The 22,044-nt window shown below is 33.0% G+C and overlaps 1 protein-coding gene across 1 annotated transcript in view; it reads right to left on the reverse strand.

The window, feature by feature from the left end:
* Positions 1 to 2,025: 2,025 nt before the first annotated feature.
* Positions 2,026 to 22,044, reverse strand: part of LOC112594015 (semaphorin-5A) — a 45,002-nt gene continuing 24,983 nt past the window's right edge. Inside the window, exons 4-13 of the mRNA XM_025338604.1 lie at positions 7,557 to 7,764; positions 6,672 to 6,971; positions 6,255 to 6,454; positions 5,569 to 5,751; positions 4,571 to 4,841; positions 4,115 to 4,483; positions 3,330 to 3,519; positions 2,878 to 3,231; positions 2,541 to 2,711; positions 2,026 to 2,363 (exon numbers count right to left, since the gene is read on the reverse strand). Of these exons, the coding sequence (XP_025194389.1) occupies positions 2,041 to 2,363; positions 2,541 to 2,711; positions 2,878 to 3,231; positions 3,330 to 3,519; positions 4,115 to 4,483; positions 4,571 to 4,841; positions 5,569 to 5,751; positions 6,255 to 6,454; positions 6,672 to 6,971; positions 7,557 to 7,764 (2,569 nt within the window). The 3' untranslated portion in view covers positions 2,026 to 2,040. The remainder of the gene's footprint in view (positions 2,364 to 2,540; positions 2,712 to 2,877; positions 3,232 to 3,329; positions 3,520 to 4,114; positions 4,484 to 4,570; positions 4,842 to 5,568; positions 5,752 to 6,254; positions 6,455 to 6,671; positions 6,972 to 7,556; positions 7,765 to 22,044) is intronic.

Consider the following 22,044-nt stretch of genomic DNA (forward strand, 5'->3'; position numbering starts at 1 on the left):
ATAGCGCCGATCTACATATTGTTACCCCACGTGATCAATAGAATGAAGGATATACATTTAGCAGAACATATCAGATTTATTGACTGTTCATTAATGATTCAGGAATGACGACACTGGTTGAAGAAATCTCGGGGCCTGGAAGGTAAGACATGGGTTCACTTTACCAGAAAGTTCTTAATGTTTCGTACGGCTTTATCTGGTATCATAGTAATCACATTTCTCGGTGCCCAATATGAGAATAATTAAAAATTTGCGCAGGCAGCATTGTCGTCTATTTCTCGTTAAAAGGTTATTCATGAAAAGAGTATTGACACAACGTGTGCGAGATAACAGCAAGAAAGGGTACATTTTAATATGTGAAGGTGGTAGGCCGGTCAAGGCTGCAAGGAAAATGTAACATGCCAAATTATAACATGAAAGGTCTATTATATTTATGTTAATATATAGGTAATAATATATTATGTATTAATACGTTGGTTTTGCTTATGATTAGTGGTCGACAAAAATATCAGTGTCAATAATAGTTTATGGTTAACAAAGCCATCAAGACAATGGCCAGTTCGCATGGTGCACAAAAGTTTATTCAGCGATGAAGGCGCTTGCGTCATATTTCGTATTACTTGGTGGTTTACGAGCGGCGTGTCAAACATAAATATCAGTAGCCGGTGTTGTTGGCTCGAAAAATACAATGAGTTTATAGTGAGCAAGCAACCTGAGACGGATTTAGTAAATCGTTATCTATTTGGCAGGTATAGATGTACAATACAGTGTCACTATATGGCGTTAGTATATCAATATAACGATTAGAAAAATCATTTAATCAAATATGTGGTTTATTACCACTTGTAATTTAATATTGGTGCAGGGGAACAGGTTACCGAGCCATTAAAGATATTTAGCCATTTTTAACAAATTTATTTTACTTAAAGAGTATAATAAATACGCGTTAGTTTGTACCATACAGACATGAGCATCATGTTGGCAAACCAGAATGATGGGTCGAAACAAAAGATTATTTAAATTGAAAATAGGCACATGGTTTAAAATCAGTCGCCAACGTAGTGTCATGCATCGTCGGTGTCATTAACAGAAAGTTGATTTTTACGAGTTGTGTGTGTCGTAGAAATGTACATATGCATTGCCAGAATGTTACCGAGCCATCACGTGCCGTTAAATGAGGCAGCACACGGCAGCAGCAGCAGTAGCAGGCTGAGTTATAGTCATATTCAGACTGAAAATAAATGATGACGAGTAGACCGGTCTATACCGAACGGCGACTTGCCCGGTCACACGATGATGACGGAAGCTTAACAGAAACAGCCGCGGGCTCCAGGACGCAAGAATCGTGCGGCACCGTTGACGACGGCGAAGTTGTAGGCACGCGATCACCAGCCGTAGTAACGTTGCTGGGCATGACGAATACGACAGCAGACATATTGAGCATTACGCAGATAGGGCGATCAACAGTGCCTTTTCAGCCCAGCGGTGGCCGAGCAATTGCTGATGAGAAACAACCAGTCGCATTACGAGCACGAGCCAGCAGCTCGCGGCGCGATCGTACACGCCTTACAGGTAGGCGCCACGCGTAGAACGTGGCGCTGTTGTCAGGGCGCTGGTCAGAAGTGATTAGCAGGCGGCTTGAGAGGCGGTGATGCTGGCACGACAGGTAACGGAAATGGTCGATGACCGAAGCAGAGTTGGCGAGGAATGGGCGTTCAGCGCTTGTACACCACCGCGCGTACAACCTGCGTAACAGGCCGCCAGCACCCCTCTCCCCATTCACCGCCAACCCATTAAACGGTCCATCGTATCATCTTTTATTTCCGTTCGTTCTGGTACATCATACGCAGGAGTTCAGCGGCTCCACACTCGTGCCAATTGCTGTCCTTCCTGACCGGCGCCCTGGTGGGGCGCCGCGCTTCGCGGCATACGCCGAAGCCGAAGTGCCCAGCAGCCCGTACCTGCGCGACCACCGTGCTAGAACTGCATTCATCTCGGGTTTTCTATTGCAACTGTTTAGCAATTTGGTACATATTTATTTTAAGTGCCGATATTATGCTTACCGATCTCGTTTTTCTCAAAGCAAGGAATAGATTCAATGTCGGGCCCGAAGCAATGGTCAAAAGTACATTTTCGCGTCCGATGTTTTTGGTTTTCCTTATCGCAAACCGACCACTCTGACCAGTCTCCCCAGCCCATATCCATGTCATGACAAGGCATGTAACACGGTTCTTGGCTTTCAGAAGGCCCTTCGCATCCTTCGGTAGACATACCCTTCATCATGCAAGTTCGCGTGCGAGTTCTGACGCCTTCACCACAAGTCACAGAACATTCACCAAAGTCCGTCCAACAACTCCATTCTCCTAAAGCATCAATATAAAATTTTAGAGTTACAATGAAAAAGTGAAAGTTTATAGTTATTATCTATTTAAGGAATAATTTAACTATTATAAATAACAATGCCACATAAATAGAAATAGAGTATAAAATATGTAGTAACAATATTGGCATAAATATTGCCGGTAAAAATATTCAATTACCTTTGCATTGATGTGTATTACAAGGCCTGGTGTGTGTGTTTTGTCCCTCACAATTATCTAAAGGACCTTCACAGGTTCGAGTCCTGATTTGTACACCACCACCGCAATCAGCAGAACAAGCGGACCACGATGACCATTCTGACCACGAGTCTTCTGAATCAGATGGTTGATCTAATAAAAAAAGCACACAAATAAACATTTTGAAATCATTTAAAAAAATACTAAAGCTCGTACCAGAAGTTTAATTGTTTAAACGTTTAATATAGGTACCATAATATAAACTCAATTATAGATAGAATGCACTTAGTATTACAGGTAATTGTAATAGGTAACTCACCAAGTCTGTGACACGAACCATCTTGGCACAATCTACTTTCTTCTTTGTCCTGCATAATGCTTAATCCCGAAATGTCTGGCTGCGTTCTACACGAGAACCTGTATCTTTTATGAGTGTCGTTGCCTACGGATACCCAAGGTGTCCAAGCTGATATCTTTTTTATACTATCCGTGCACGGTTTCTGGTTACATAGTTCGTACTCTTCGGAACACCCGATACAATCCTGTCCTTCCTGTGGCGGCGGGTTGTTACAGTACCGCGACCTTTGCCGAATGCCTCCACCACACTTAGCCGAGCATTTGCTCCACGTACCCCAGGCACTCCAACCTGGTTCTTTTACGACAGGTGGTGAAACTGTGATAGGTTAGGAAAAAAAATATAACAGTTAATAACAAAAATATCAAACGATGGCGTCGAACGTTATCGAGATGAACACTGCTAGTTATCCATACCTGGACAAGGTGGATTCGAATGGCAAAACATTTCATCAGTATCGCGCCCTACACACACGCGACCGCCAAACGCTGGCGCCGGATTTCCACAAGTCCTTTTTCTGACTTTCACAGCAGAACCACAACTTTGCGTACACGCTGACCAGTCGGACCAACTAGACCATTGTCCGTGTACAGTGCAATTAGTCACCTAAGAGAGAAAAAAAACGAGAGTTAATTTATGCGCGTCAATGATGTTGTTATTTAACGTGTAATCATGTTAATACGTGTATAAATATATATTATATATTTATATATAATAAATGGGTGCGTAGGATATTATAATTTCCCAGTAGTACAACTAATTTATCTATATGATCTTAAAATAAATGTAGGTATTCACGTACCACATATATACATGTATACCTACTCTAATAAATGTTCAATAGAAGTTTTTTCTCATTACATGGGTGTGTAACATTTTTTACTCGAGTTTAAAAAAGAGTATAAAGAACTGGTATCTTTATGATAACTGCACGTTGTACTAAAATATTAGCATATAAAACCAATTTAGAGGAATATTGTTTATGTGAAAAAAAATCAAAATACACTATTATAATGAACTAATGCGTATTATCTATGGAAAACGGAAAATAATAGAAGTCAGACAATAAAAATTATTTACGACAATTGTCGTTAAGGGTAAAGCATCTTGATAAAAAAATAAATAGTTAATAGCCAGTCCGACAGTCGGTTTAATTAGTGTACATCTAGGTAATATAATATAAACTGGTTGCATGTCACACCTGTATGGTAGGACCTTGGCAATCAGCTCCGTTGTACTTGGGTTCGGGGTTCGTGCATGTTCTGCTCGAACACAAGCATTGGTCGGTGGACTCTTTGCCGTTAACGTTTTGCGTACACGCACTCCATGTCGACCAGCTGGACCAACCACCGTCGATCGGCCTAGACCGGTCCGGACACTTGGTAACGTCCTGTCGCCAATTATGTTCCATGATATTACCGTTTGTCGGTGGTTGACACTTGTCGACATGCTCGTTCCAACCGCAATAGGGGTCCATCGCGTTCATGCACGCTTCCTTGCTCCGGTGCCGGCCACAGTGCTGGGCCGGTATTTTCAACACCCGATCACGAGTGCCTACGTATATCGAATCCTGCGCGACCAATAAATACAGGATACCGAATAAATACATAATTTTGTAATTGACCGCATATAATAAACATTAGTTATTACGACGTACCGTGACTTTCAAATAATGCAACGCCATGATTTGGGAACCGGAACCCTCAGGAAATATTTTCCATTCTTCCAGTGTGCACGTGACCGAAGACTTCGGTAGAATAGTAATCTTTTTCACCGTTCCTTCAGTCGTGGCCACGTATAAGACTTTTAAAGATCCATGCGGTTTGGTCGGTACGACGTCGACAGCAATGTGAGTTAGAATTTCTAATGGCTTATAATATAGTGGGTCCATTGTGGTGGGCTGTACTGCGTTGTCCATCAATTGGTATCTATAAAGATATGAAACATAGAACTTGAGTATAAAACATAAACGGTTAATCCACTAATAATGACAGATATATTATTATTATTGCTATACTAGACAACTTTGTCCGAAGCATAATATATTATATACAGAAAATATGAACGTAAATCAAAAATGTATACATAGTTTAGGTGAATTATATTTAATAATATTTAACACATCCAAAACCGCTTTTATTCTCAGTTATCTATTACGATAAAATATAACTTAATATATAGATAGGTAGGTACAACAATAATTTAAAAAATAAAACTTGTTTAGACGAATGTTAAATGCAATTATAACCCTTATATGACACCCAACTCGATCATAAATAACTCACATGATACATGTTTCTGAAGTTTTCTATATCGTTAAGTTAGATTTCAATATAATTAAGACTTATGAAAATAGTGTATAGTATTGTTTTTTAATATTTAACGTTCATAGAAAATGAATATAAAAAATTGAAAGAATAAAAGAATAATTTAATATGAATTAGCAAATTTACATAAAAAAAAAAAAAATAATAATAACAGTAACGGGTAAACAAACAATTCGACCACCATCGGAGTTATATTCTATATTTTATTATTCCGTATTTAAACTATAAGATATAATATATACATCGTATAAACTCAGAAACTCTAGTACAATAGGTACTTATATTAAGTAAGTACTATTAATAATAACAATGATAATAAATTAAATACCTCGACGAGTCAAGTATCTGATTTGGATCCTGTCTTTGGCAGTGTCCGTGGTTGAGTTGATGTGGTGGATTATATCTTACCCACTCCGAACCAACGCTGGCTTGGTGTTTGAACGGTCCGTTAAACGCTGCGTTAATAGCGGTAAGATTAAAACTGCATACTGCCGATCCAGCTATACCATTGCTGTACAGAATAACATTACACGTTTTAATTTAGGTATATATATAAGTTCTCACATTAGTCAATATGTAGTACCTAATATAGTAATAGTAATATTAATAATAACAACACCTCGATGTAGGTAGTTGAAAAAGTAATAACTAAATTATATGATGATTGAATTTATTTTAAAATAAAATGCTACAGTCACCACTCACGTGAAGATACGCTCTATAGAATATTATATGTTAGAATGTATGAGAAACAGACTTAAAATGTTGTAAAAAAAGCTTTATATAATCGTCTGAATACAATAATGTTATATTCTACATTATGATATAAATGCTTTTTTACATATTATTTTAAATAGAAATAAATGTTAATTTGTATTTGAGTACACGTGTTTAAAATACGTTTTAAAATTAATTGTCTGAATGATGAGATTAGAAAGAACCTATGAAAAGAGATTTCTGCCTGCAGGAATCGGACAAGCTATTAAAAAAAAAAAAATCACAATAATATATTACCTAGGTGTAGTAAATGTAGCGTACACCAATCCTTCGTCCGGTAGATATGTCATACCTTGTATTTCATCAAAATAAAATGGATAGTCACCGGGTAAAGAACAGTTTAAACGAGCCTTAATAAACGTGGTCCAATTATCTCGAAGCATAGTTTGTCCACCCACGTCGTTTTTGCACATTCTTGAAATTCTCGAGTACACCCTCTGTAACATAATTTTAATGTTAAATATTGTGCGTATAATGAAAACTATAACGCTATTTCGTAATTATTTTCGAAATAATAAAATTAAAAACTTTTATCAATAGTGATATAAGCATATAAAGATATACGTACGTATATACCTCCTAAACAGTTACATTTCCGAACCTAACTGTTTTCAGTTTATTTCACAAGTTAATACACAACAACTAAAGACGTACCTTGCCACAATTTATGTACTCCACCGCACTTTCTCTGAACAAAAAGTACACATAGGCGTCAGTCTCGAACGATCCAACGAACTGAGGCTCGTTTAGCCATTTGGCATCGTAGTTCTTCGTTCGCAAGTACGAAGCTCCTAAGTCCCGAACGATGGCCGAGTCTGCACCAGAAAAGTCCATCGGGCTACCGGCAAAGTACTGGCCGTTGAGCGTGATCATGGCTGTGATGTTAGACAACGGACTGTACGGACACTTGCCCACCCCACGTACGGTGTCGGTCACGCTGTTGGCATTTTCCATCTATTGGCACACAGAAACGTTGTACAATTAGTCCGTGTATAAAAAATTAAAAGATCCCCCACCCCATACACACTCCTCAACCAAAAACGATGACACACTTTCGCCGCGCTCGTTGACATTGATGTATTATAATTGGCTAAATGCATTCTCAGATGGGAATAATAATAGTATAATACTATTATAAACTAGCTCTAATCATCATAGATCCAATCCGGGCGGACAGCCGAGGGCGGTTTCAAAATTACATAAATAAACGTTATCAATTTTTATAATGACCGACTGTTGAAAATTTAAATTACTGCGTTCATACATTTTTTATTCTCTTCAAGTTTTATTAGAATGTATGTATAAGTATAAATGCGTTTGTTTAAAAATCGATGCAATTATTTTCAAAGTAGAATGTATATAAGAATAATTTGATAAGTATATACGACATACAACTATAGTAAAGTTCATGTGTCATTTTTTAAAACTTCTCTCTGAATTAGCAAGAAACTTAAGAATAATTATTAATAATTCGAATGTACGTTATAAGTAGCCAACCTAGAACTCAAAAACCGAAATTATTTAATAATTTCTAATTACCTCTCTCCACGTGCATTGTGGTGAAAAAGCTCCGGTTCCGCACGCGAAAAGCCGTTTTCCAGTGGACAGAAGTACTTTGACGTAGTTGTGACAGTCGTCAACACTCTGACCTTTTACCAGACACAGTTGCACTTTTTCCTCAGCAGCCGGCCATCGGGCAGCCTCGATCTTTTTTAAATCGTCCAAGTCTAGACGGTATATGTTGTCTCTGTTGGTAAAAAAAAAAAAAAGATGTTAAAAATTAAAATAAAGTCTTGACCTCTTTGTTGTTGATGTTTTTTTCTAATGATTAAACGACGAGACACCGTATGGGAACGGCTGCAACGCATATAAGGACGCAATACGAGTCTCGAACACATGTTTGCAAATATCAGCGAAACATGTCGAGTTTTGGAATGGCGACTTCGAACCCGGGGCCCGGAATTGGATTTGTGACAAAACGGATAGTCCGTCAAAAATTTCGACTCCCGGGGTCGTGGCGCAATGGAAATTGGGAAAATTCCTCGAGGCGCCAGCACGAATTACAACCGACGCACCAGGCGCCGTGTGGGCGCTTTCAATAAGAAAAAAAAAGAAACTGGTTTACAATATTATATACGTATAGGTGTACTATCGACAAACAATTTAATTTATCATTATTACATAAAAAAAAAAAAAAACTAGCGCGATATAATTTTCATGTAAATATATTTCGTTTCCCTTTTTTCCGTTACAATCTAAAGTTAGATCCTTCACCTTTCGACGGCTCATAATTCTCTGCCGTTAAGGTCCAGATGCGTGTGACAGGGACGACATAAAACAGTCGCCACCGCAGCCTCGGCCGCCATACGGTAATTGCTACGTAGGCAGAATTTTTTTTTTTTTTCATCGCGTTGTTTATTAATGAATTCAAAATTGGACCTAATAACAGGCGTGGGTATAAAACCTCACCTGTTCGGACCACGGACATTAAAATACTAATACTTGCAGGAAAAAAAATATTTTGCGACGTTATTATATTGATGATAATATAATAACGTATGAAGTAAAAAACTATTTTTTATTTAAACATCTTGAATAATATTATACATAAAATAAAAATAACACTGATAAAAAAATTATAATTTACTTTATACCTATATATATATTAGATAATCAAATAGCATTTACATAACACAAAAATACAAACAACGCCAAACTAATATTTTATAGTTAAGATGTTTTTTTATTAATATATGATTTAAAGTACTTAAACGAGTACTTGAATTTTTAAATCATATTCGTTTAATTATTGAAGTGCGCGTTTCGTATTAAATATGAACTAAAATTATTCTAATCCTATAAACATAACACAGTAATATAGTCTAAAAATTATAATATAATATCTACGTTTATTTAGTTATAAACTAATAAATTTTATAGTGGCGTTTTCGTAAAGACTATAAAAACGGAATTATCGCAAGACAAACACCTATAGAATTTTATGTAGGTTTTTTAACCTACACGATTTCCTTTATACATAGTCATTACACACAATATACGAGTCTGTGTTTGAACGATTTAAAAGTGAACGGAAAATCTGTACAGATGGCTAAATTAATACGAAATCTTTTAACAGTTGGCTGAGTAATAGTAATTACGACGACACGAAATGTCGTGATGATCGCATTCACTGTGACTTCTGATTTATATTTTATACCATAAATAATAAACAGAGGATACGACTACTTGTAATACAGTATAATGCTCGTTCCGATATAGATAGTTTTCAATGTTTCACACTACGATTTTCACACAGTATGACGTCTAATGCCTATATTTACTCGTATTATAATAATATTGTAAACTATAATTTCCGTTTACAGTACAAATACATTCGTCTCACGATTCTTGTCAGCAGTTAGTATGTTTATAACAATTGCAACTATACAGATCATCGTTTATCACAGTGATAAATCATTTGGACTATTCGTCGCAATAACACAAGTCATCATAATATAATAATTACACGCATTATTGAATCGATGATGATTTGTTGATATAAATATGTAATATTGAGTGAATCTGAAGTCGGAAGTTGTATAAACAATATTTTTATAAATCTCGAATGATATAACATTATACTTCGAAGATAATCAATGTATTTTTCGGATGAATTGAACGTGTGGCACAATGCGTGTGAATTATTTAAACATTTCATAACAGTATACACCGAGTATTATTATGTTTAGTACCTATATATTATTATAACGCTAAGAGGTACATAATATAACATTGAGACAATGAGAAATTAAGTTTATATTCAAGAACAATATAATAAAACGCCCAACCAGATGTTCAATAATTAAGTATTTATTCTATGAACGTCGAGACGTGTCTTTATTTGTGTTACGACGACCAGCGATGTTTTATTTTTCGAATTTACAACATTTATATAAATAATATATGATGTCGAACGTAAGCCAAATAAATAACGATTTTATTGATACGATAAATTTGACGGTCTAGCGCAATAATTATAGAAAACTGGTTTCAAAAACACATAAGTCACACAATAAATCGGCGTTTGATTGTGTAAAATAACCGGTCTTCAAAAAATCTTAAACGGCTAAAAAGCGTTGGAAAACCTGTGATAATTCAGTTCCGACCTGATCCAGGTACGCCGACTGCCGCGCGGCAGATCATACGTGGCTTTTAAATTTTTCCGCAGTGTTATAACTACATGTGCGTATTATTACACACACGTAAAATAATAATATTATAGTAATTGACATTTACGACGGTAGAGATCATATATCATCATGTATCTATGCCCGTGACCGCACCAGTGTTGTGCGTCGGAATATGCGAAGAATAAAATATACACACACGTACTGCCTATATATAGGTACCTGCCTACTATATACCATTGCAGATGGCATCTATTATTATTGTAGATGTTTTACGTCTGCGTCGCACCATTGTTTCCAGTCTGTAAAGTATAATATAATTATTGTGCCTTTTTTTTTCTCTTTTAATTTTATCTTACATTTTGAAGACGGCATTTGTTTTATATAATTTTCTTTCTTTTTCCTTCTCTCTCTCTCTCTCTCTCTCTCTCTCTGGCCAACCTTAAACATAGAGTGACATATCAATAAAACAACGATCGACCGTATAAAATGTATATCACTGTATTATGTTACGACGATACGTGCAAACCAGGTGCACGTTGGACCACTAAACATACTATTTTAATTGACTAGTATATATGTGTTGTAGGAATCTACCAGTACGAATAATGATGATGATGCGACCACGCTTTATTCGTATCGACGTAATTCTGTCTTCATCAGCCCTACAACTCAGTCGGAACTCGAAAAGAACGTAATAATATAACACATTCCAATATGACCCACAGGCTGTAGTAATAATTATTTATAGTATTAGATTAACCATGTGTCCGGACGGAATTAAACGATTAATACTTTGAAACATTTATATCCACGTTTAACCCCGAATAATTTTAGGAATTTCATCGTTTATTTCCCAAAAATTCACATTTTCTTGTATATATATACGCATATTACAAAGCCTACGGTGTTGTATATTCATATAGTTTCACTATATTTAACAAACAATTAAAACTAATAATGTAAATAAAATATAGTTATGAAGTTGACTACAATTCAACAATGACAAAATATTGAAACTGACCGATGAAAACATTTAATGTTTTGCTGACGATCACACCCGTGAAAGAAATCTCTCTATATCTTTGTCACACGTTGTGTCGCTCGGTGTATGAACAACATACTACCTACAACCGTATAATATTGTAGTAAACCTACATGCATCGCTATATGTATATATATATATATACATATATATATATATACCAATATATAGGTTTTTTCTGTGGTAAATAATATATTAAATTTAGTTAATGTAAAACTATTATTGAAATAAACGTATATTGTATGTATGTGAGCTAGTGTGTAATAGGTATATTTTTTATATTACCTATAGTTTATAAAATAGTGCATTGCAATATACATAATTAGATACATTTTTTTAATCAACATCTATACTTCTATAAACGGACGACCTCTGTTCATAATCAAAGTAAGCCTAAATCTATGATCATATCATTATTTATAAATACGGATAAGCAAGCCTATAGAATCGACTTGATCTGGCATATGTAGACTAGCATACCACTTATAACATTTCTGTAAATCATTGCTCCGTGTAGTAGCATCGCCGCTTGTTCAAGTCTATCCCTAAATACTCAACAACTAGTCTTAACCTTCAGATAAGATAATTTGCTTAATTTTTCTTAAAATTTATAATAAACTTCATATTCTACTTTCAAAATGTAAATTAAATTATATTCATGTTTTAATATTAACAACAAGTGTTTTGAATTGAATTATATTAACTCAAACCTATACTGACGTACAATATGTAGTACGTGTACCTATGTAGTATCTTGTATGTAACAATTCACATAGCCATAATTGTTCCAAAGTATCAAATTAAATTCCTAAATCCTTGTGACTTTTTATATCACTATTTAAAACATTTTAGTATATGTGTGTACTTACTTTTACTTTTCATTAAATGATTGAAAATATATAAACATTAGGTACCTTATATTTCATCAGTTGAAATACAAAAGCAAACAAAATAATTAAATTAATCAATTTAAAATTGTTTACTCGTACACCAAAAAATCAGTTCTTGGAAAGTATAATCGCTAATGAGTTCAAACTTCAAAGCAACGTGTTCGTATGAATGTATACTGTTGTTCCTTTGTATATACATAATATGATTTTAAGACACTTCACTTACAATAGTAGGTATATTAACTTGCTTTATTGTAAAATTATACGGAGCCAATAGTGTCCTCAGTTCTACACACATTAAACATTTGGAGAAAAAAAGAGCAGCACGAGACAACAAAAACGACGCTAAACTGGCGCCAACAGCGTTTATGACGACGAAACGTGAAATCCGATAATCCGTACAAATGACAAATATAATTCAAAATGTATACCATAAAGGCATAAAACTATGAAATAATCTCTTGTCCGACGCAGCATGTCGGCCTGGATGAATCGTCTTCGTATAAAATAAAATATATCGGAGACCTGCCGCGACGTAATGACCGGCTTCAGTGCGCACTATATAACAGATTATACATAGTATACACTATACCTACTCTCATAATAAAACCTAAACATCTGGAAATAATTGGTACGCGCCAGATTGTGTACGAAATGACAATATAATGATATTATAAAGTAAATTACTCAATCGTCAATCGTCTATGGTTGGCGATTGCCCACACGAAATGCATATTATACACGATAGTTACGTGACGCGTATGTACGACAATTCAAAAAAAAAAAAACAAAAACAATACAATGGATATCGTTTTCGAACGCGTACCTATTATAAACATTATTCTTGGTAGGTAAGTGAAGTGCATGTATAATTTCGAGTTTTGTCTTCGGGTGTACATGTTTAATTATAATAATATAATATTCGGCTTTCAAGCGTCACCGTCGGTGCATCGTTAATTTCTTTTCTATAGGTATATATCACTATGTATAACCTATACGCACCTATTATTTAATAATTTTTCAACGTGAAACATGGTTTATAGAGTGCGCGCCGCAGTAATAATAATAACTACTATATAATGCATATTATTATCTACATACAATATACACTAGACGTGTATCGTAAAATAATATACATCCATAATTTAAACAATACCGTCGAGCTGGCAGAAGATTTGATACCGTTAAAACGACCCTCTGAAATGGGCCCCACAAAAAATGAATATTTTACTGTACATCAAAATGTTATAATAAATGTATACAAATATCCTACGTATATTAAGCTATAGCCTATAATACTTTAAACCACTATAATATTAAATGTAATATACACCTACGACCAGTAGTAGTGACACCCGTTATGATAACTGTACGCTTCGGTAACAGGTGGGATTTATCATGATACAACAACAACAATAATAAAAGATTCATGTGCAGATGATAGGCGTAGAAATAGCGTATTGTTTAATCGATCGCTTTTCCCAGTGAAGAATAATATTGCGTTTACGCGCCGGACAATGATAAACATCGTGAGTGTCGTCTTCGTATATTATAGATACGTGTTTATGTACATACAATATACAATTATATATATATATATATATATATATTATATACATGCGGGTAGTGTTATTTTATATCGAACAAGTGGTCGATCGATCACTAGAAATAAATAATAAAAAAAAAATAATATAATCGTTTTCAATGTACGACCGGCTACGCCGAGTGGGAGTCATCGAGTATTATGTATAAGTATAGGGTTTTCGGCCCACCCGATCACTGGCACTTGTCCGCGGAGAGACCGCGCATATATATTCCACAACAATAGGCATCGCCGAATACGCAGCATCAGATAACCGGCGAGAGAAGAAAAAAACAACATTGAAATTCCATTACAAACGCACGAATTTCACTCAAGGTATCTCTCTTTTTCTCTCTTTTTCTTTCTCTCTCGTCATTATGAACAAGGGTTATGTTTTTTTTAACACCTATTCGTCGATATATAGCTGCTCGCACGCACGCTGTGCCGCAATGGGACGTCGTCGGATTCGTCGACCGCCATGGTAGGTAGACTCGATAAACACTCTGTATACATGATAATATTACCTATCACAATATATTATAATCAATCGTCGCACATACCGTGCATGATATAATGTGTGCTTAGCGCTTACACGAGTTTCGAGTATAATAAACGTCAAGATAAAATAATTACGTTATAGATTCCGCCGCGGAGTACATATTGCACGTAATATTGTGTTGTAGAATTACTGATCGGAAGGAATATGTCTTAAGGCCCATCGTCACTGTTTAGATACACATAATATTATTGTAATTATAGTAATATCGACACGTGATTTAGTTAATAGACACGGCTGTAATGTACACGGATGCGGAAGTTTAGCGGTGTTAAGTCAAACACGATATTAATTAGAAACTCGACAATATCGAACGAGCCGAATATTTTAAATTACCTGTACAACATACCATAATTTATTTTTTTGTTATACATGCGTGCTGCAATAGATCGATAAAATCGTGTCATTTTACACACCGCAGATTTTTATAATAACCACTCAAATATTATGAATAATATGAATCTTTATGATATTATATAAATATATATATAAAGGTATTTTGTTTCAATTGAGTTTTGTTTTATTTTTCTTTTACCCATTTACCCACTTTTAATGGTTTTACACTAATTATATACTTCTTAAATACAACACACATTATGTCTAATAGATAATAAATGTCAAAATAATTATTGTTGACTTGGTGGAATGCGTGTAATTTTTTGGTGTTTACTACGATTCACGAGTTAAGTTTTATAATCATTTTAACGGTCTTATATTTTTTTTCTCTGCTTGTTGATACAATATGTACCTACAGTAAGGAATTGAATGATCTAGTATGTTTATTGACGATGTCGAGAGCCTCCAGTTGATTTTGAACTTTGCTGAGTCATATAAACGAGAGAACCGTGACGAAATTGATAAAATAAAAAAAAATAATAATAAATAAATATTTATCATACTGAATTCTTGAGTGTTTATATATATATATATATATAAAGTAACGGGTAAAAATTACATATATATTACAAACATATATTGCAGTTGATTGGGAAAAAAAAATATTCATGAGGATAATAAATTTTACGATGTTATTCAATTAATCAAACGATCATATTATATAGATACGACAAAATATTGTAAATTTAAATAATATTTTTAAACCTTAAAATAAGTTTTTAAAAAATATACGTAGGTCGAGACATAATAACAATAATTATACATATTTGCTCCTCGATGAAAACGAGTAGCACGCACCACATGTGTACCATATTGTATGTAGGTATTCACTGTTAAAATGTATTATATCATTATTCGTTTTAACGCACTCAGTGACAAAATAAAAGAACAAATATACGCATAAACATAATATAATACATAATATAAATAAGGTACGATGTACCGACCTATTCAATAATACTTCAATAATATTATTTATATTTTAAACATGAGTATAGGTAATTTTAACGAATTAATAATAAATGGCGTTATTGTTATGACACGAACTGACTGCTGAAATCCGATACTAATCGTCTAAAGTTTCTAAAAACTGTAAAAACCGTAAACCAAGAGGCGCATTAGATTTGCAGTTGAGTACTTTTCAAACCATTCATTTCTGGGCCACCGACGGTACCTACTGCAAGATAAACGTCACCGTATATTATTAACACTTCAGGACGAAAAGGAACACGTTTTCCTATACTTGATGGCGTTCTCGTTCGGTCAACCACGCAAAAAATTTGTATTGCTAAAAAAAAATAACGACAACCAAACCTCGGACGCGTATTTATATGCTATTATACGAACATGACCGAGGCGAATTGTGACAGCCGTTCGATCGATGTCCTCTGCTGCAGCAGTAACGCATTGTGCGCGCGCAAGACATACAAACAGTATATTAATGGTTAACTGCATAATAATGGGATACCTATAATAAACGATTTATGAACAGTATTTGATCGATTTCTCGTCAGAATGTCTGTAGTTAAAAAAAAAAAAAAATGTTCACCTTGATAGCAACACGCGTCTTCTCGTCATAAATCGATCTACATTATACTGTATACCACATTATATTATTTCTTGGCATGTATCATAATATTATTGTGATGACCACACGTCTAATAGTAATAATAATAATAATAATAATAATAAACTACATATCGAAATAACAAATTATTTTTGAAAATACTGTAGGTACTGCAAAATGAATGGATACATGTCTAATTTCATCCGATAACGCATTCGGGCATACATTACGCGCCACAATAATAAAAGGTAAGTACACTAGGAACAGCATGCAACGTCCGTTTTCTTTCCGAGAAATGTACAGCGCACAATGACCCCGCCATAGGATCTCTGTCGCGGAATACGGTTCTCGTCAAACGTGCAGTACGCCGGATATGTCGTATATTATTGCACATATACCTATGATAATATATCGATTCCATATACGTGATTTTATTTTTATTATATATATTTTTTCTCTGTCTCATTTTGCGCATACCTGCCTAACCCGAGCCTAGCCTAACCTACACGCGTCGTCCAGCTACTCAAAAAGTATAGTATAAGACCCGGTTGCACTCGTACGTGCGGGATCGACCGAAGCAACGGTAAGGAGGTCGCCGAGGTACGACGACTATTTTGTACGCGACTCCGACGAACGGCTCGCGGCAGTGGCGACGACGACGGCGATCCCCGTAAAAGGCATTGGCCATATATGTGCAAAGCAACACACACATACACACACCACCTAAACCGGTACAATCGCGTATAATATAATATGAAACTATCAAAACGTTAGAGGTTATTATTTTCTTATCCTTTGCTCGTATTCGTTTCTCGCGGGGAGCTGTATCGGTCGTTGTTGCCCGCGCCAGACGACGCGTTATGAGACCGTCCTCCGGGCACAACGACTGTCTCTTATACATAATAAATACCGATACCTAAGTCTTCTCTAGGTTCTCTTTGCACGCGTCGACGTCTTCTTACGATCCAGTGGCGGCGAACAGATGTCAAAATACCCGCGGCGAAAAATTCAGAACCTTTTCACCCTCTCCTCATTACCTATGTACAAATTTATCGCTCGAGATGACAGTACACAGATACCTGGCGGTATGTGTATAGATGATGTTATATCTTCGCGTGTACCGATCCTGTCTTAACACGATCGTAAAACGATAACACGATTAACACGGCAAAAAACAATTATGGTATTTTTAAATAACTCGTTTATATGATAATATTTCCAGATATTATGATCTATAGAACTCGGAAATCGAAGAATTAATAAAATAGTTACAAGAGCACCTCACCAAAGCCGTTCATGATATCTGAATAAGTTAAAAAAACATTTAATTAAAAAAAAAAATAATAATTATCACTACAAAAAAAAGTATTTTGATAATTTGAGTATCGCGTGCCGAGTGTGTGACATGTGAGTATTCCTAGTTCCGTATAAGAGAGGTATTAACTTGGCTGGTCCAACTATCTTATATTTCGTATTATAATATATTAAAACAAACGCTATGGGAAACGCGACGAGTATACGTATACCTATAACAAAATACCCGCTGCTTTTGTCATTTCCATATTAAACTATATAGGTATATATAATATACACTCAATAATATGAACGAAACATTTTTTAAGTATATAAAATAAAAAACGGCGGGTGCGCCATAACTGTTCAGTTTGTTGAGTAACTTTTTTTCTTTTTATAAGTGTTCACATTTTAAGAAGAAAAAAACCAGCTGGACTAGATGTTATACATTATATATTATTGTATAAATACACGCACGCTGTTCAAGTGGGCTGTAGACTGGATTCGTAAATTATTTTACCGTACAAAACAAATTTATCGGATAGTGATATTTTTATGATTGTTTTTTTTTTTTTATATGCTTTTTAATACAATATAATATTATATGTTCGTGCAAAAAAAAAAAAAACACTAAACATATTATAAAGATATTACACTTTGTTTGGAATATTATTTTTTTGAGTTGACTTTCTATACATGACTTTATTTATGTATATTTAATATCATATACACAGATCATTAAAATATTTATTGGCGCTAATTTTTTTTTTTTTTTTTCATATCATACCAGATAAAATATGTTAATGAATAATGAATAATTATAACTCATGCCTACATATTAGTACGTGTCAATATAGGATTATTAAAGTATGGTTGAATAATTAAATTCCTTTCATATGTAGTTGTATTTTAATTTTAATTTTATTAAAACCATAATGTTGAGAATACATTTTGAACCGATTCAAACCTAATATTTATTTATGTTTAACACTTGTTACAATTATCTTTCTATAGAAAATAAAATCAATTACAACACGGACGTGTTAATTCGAAATTAAAAACAATCGATCACGATAAACTATTAAAGAGTATACACGTATACACGTACCAGTACCACCCATAAGTCAATAAAGATTTACTGACAATATAAAACCTTGAAATGTTTTGACCACAGCTATATTATAATAGTATGCACTATGTGTATAGGTATCTAGTGTATAATAATTGATAAAGCAGTGGTTAGATGTAAATTTATACATTTTTATCGTTATCCGAGATACTCTAATATTATAACGTCGAAACAAGTCAAATATTTAAATATAATCTATTCGACGATAAACAATCAAGTTCGTCGAATAGGTACCGCCGTTTTGAACTGATTTCTTTTCGTTGCAGTATTACAACATCACACGTCTCTGCACTTGTGAGTATAGAACAACGACGTTGAATGCCGCTGTCCACCGCAGTGACAGAAAAGTATGAACCGAACATTTTTTTTTTTTCTTTAATAATTAGCCTCGGGCATACGACGACACTCCTGTCAACACCACTACTCTCATATATACTAACTCTCACACACTCGTACACACACATACAAATATATAAATATATATATAAAATTTATGCGACGAATGCACGAATGATGATTATCTATCGTTCCGTGTTGACCGCGTGCCTCGGTCGTCACGGTCAGGTGTTGGACTGTCGTCGATGGCGGCACAGTTACAATAAATTTAAATATGTTTTTATCCTATTGAAAAATAATAAGTGTGAGTAGAGATATTCGATAAATAAGTAGATTTTAGTTTTCTACGCTTTGATAAATAAAGAAATATTGTATATAATATGGATTTAATCGATAAATTGAAAATAGTGACAAATATCTAACGAGAAAATTATAGAAAATCAATTTTTACCACATTGGATATTTCTTTGACTACGAGTTTGACAAATAATAATATTGAAACTGTAATCAGGATAGAACCACATAGAAAAATAAAAATCTAGTGTTAAAAATAAGAGGTAAGACAATTTTTTTATGGAAATTTTTGTAACTTAAACATTTTAACCAACAACAATTCACCATATGTACTACATTAAGAAGTTAGAATAATATTATAATAATAATTATAACAGTAAATATTTAAAATAGTTAACTATGTAACTGTATACTTTCATAGCTAATAATTATCAATAGTTCTCAAATATTAGTAAAAATATATTATATAAAACAAATATTACATTAAAAAAATTTTAAACATAATGGTTATTAGAATATATCATCCAAGCAGTACTAACTACTAAGTGTAGGGTTAATGTTTATTTTTAGATTTTCAGCTCATATAGAAGAACATTGTCAACCATCAACTATACGGGTGATACAAAAGATTAATCTTACGAATATGTCAGAAGATTAATTTGTCTTACAAACTTTATTTGAATGATAACTTCAATATCATGACTTTTATTTAACACAAAGATGACACGTTTAATATCATGTTACTCGTAGATAATTAAAAATATTTGACGCTATGTGTGGTTTGATTATGTAGCGATGACAAGATTATTATTATTATACTTCTTAAGAAGATCCAAAAATATCTAAAAATATTTTTAAAAACATTGAAGAGGTTCATGAAGCATTGGTGTTATAATTAACATTTACGGAAACTGAAACTTAGGGTTGCTCAAGCTTCAAGCCGAGGAACCGGAAATCATTCAAAAATCTGTTTTAAAATGTGTAGTTCAAAGTAGTGTAGTTGAGTATAACTACTATAACCATTTATAATAATAAATAATAATTAATAATATCATTAGGCATATTATGGAGCCATGTGTAAGTGATTATTTTTTTTATTTTATTCAACTGTTGAATATTAATAAAATATTATTATACTGGGCACAAAACTATATCTGACTATTAAAAGATAAACAAAACTAATTATAAATGCAGTGGAATTATAAAATTATCATGCTTAAGTACCTGGGTGTAAAATATATATTTTAGTGAATAGATATTAAAACACTATTCTCATAATCACTTTAAGTTCATTAAATATTGCAGTGATGTACTGTCATATTAAACACTAACTATGTACCAAAAATCAATAATTATTTTGTGTTTAAGTATTCATAGTTGTTTAATATATCATGGTGCATAGAAATTAAAAATATTTATTCAAGAAGTAATATAAAATGATATTAATAAAAATTATTACTATTTACTAACATAATGAAAGGATTAATATGATACAATATGTATACTAAACACACGAATTTCTATTATTGTCAAATTAGAAGTATGTATTTTAATAATTTAAATAATTACTAAAGCAGTGTTAACATGAACAAATTTTTTATTAATATCGGTTCGAAGTATTGTGATGTTTTGATTATTTTATTTTAAATAAAAAAAAGAATATTAATGTTAAACCTTTTTAACTGTTAACTGTTTCAGCATATTTTAGAGCAACAATATTTTAGAAATCAAAATTATACTGACCATAACATTATTAGAAATATTAATAATTATAATAATTACTTAAAATTAAAAATATAAAAAGTGGTTTTAAATAATTTAAGAATAATATTCATTCATTCATACAAAAAAAAAAAAAAAAAATGTGGAAAACTATACTAAAATAAATACAATTTGTACATCACTTTTATTTACAATGTATAATTAAATAAGTAATATGTACTTGTATTACAACAGATAAAGTTGATATTCAAAATTCATATTTATTCTTCTATTATAAAAAAAAAGATTCATGGCTATTAACTTTTTAGTATTTATTTATTAATAAAAAATATCTTAACTTCCAAAACTGTTAACAATATATGACTTAACTAATTAAACCAGTATTAACATATAATGTATGTTATTTATTATATCGATTTAAATTATTAAAAATACTAAGATATCAGCTAGATACCACATATTTAAAAATATAAAATATATTTATTGTGTTTCTTCTTCGTAAATGTTTACGTTTATGCTCACAACATTTCGGAAAAATAAAAAGTCAAAAAATTAAAATTTTATACTTTCAAAATGTCACTGTTAAATTACTAATAACAAATAACTAAATATGTAATATTTTTTTTAATTTTGTGTAAATATCAAAATGTATAACGATCGTCCTAGTTTTGAAGCGTATAGGTAATTAAATGAGCTAATCAAAGCAATGTTTTTGAATTTATATTAAACGTACATGTACAAGTATACTTGTAAAATATATACTTAAAGTATACCTGTGATTTAAGATAAAAACTGTACGGTTATTTAAAATTATATTGAAAGAAAGTACCTTATTTTTTCTATAGTTGAAAATTAAATTAATAATTATCAACTCCACGAAACAATCAGACCAGAATGCTAACTAGCAATATCATTTCTAAGGGGTATATACCAATATATGCAAACAAATAGTAATTGATTTCTTTTTTGTTATTATTATTAAATTGTTCATATAATTATGTAAAATAGCTTTGCAATAAAAAAAAAATAT

Source organism: Melanaphis sacchari, unplaced genomic scaffold (assembly GCF_002803265.2).
Source record: "Melanaphis sacchari strain LSU unplaced genomic scaffold, SCAv2.0 Contig21_pilon_pilon, whole genome shotgun sequence".
NCBI lineage: Eukaryota > Metazoa > Arthropoda > Insecta > Hemiptera > Aphididae > Melanaphis > Melanaphis sacchari.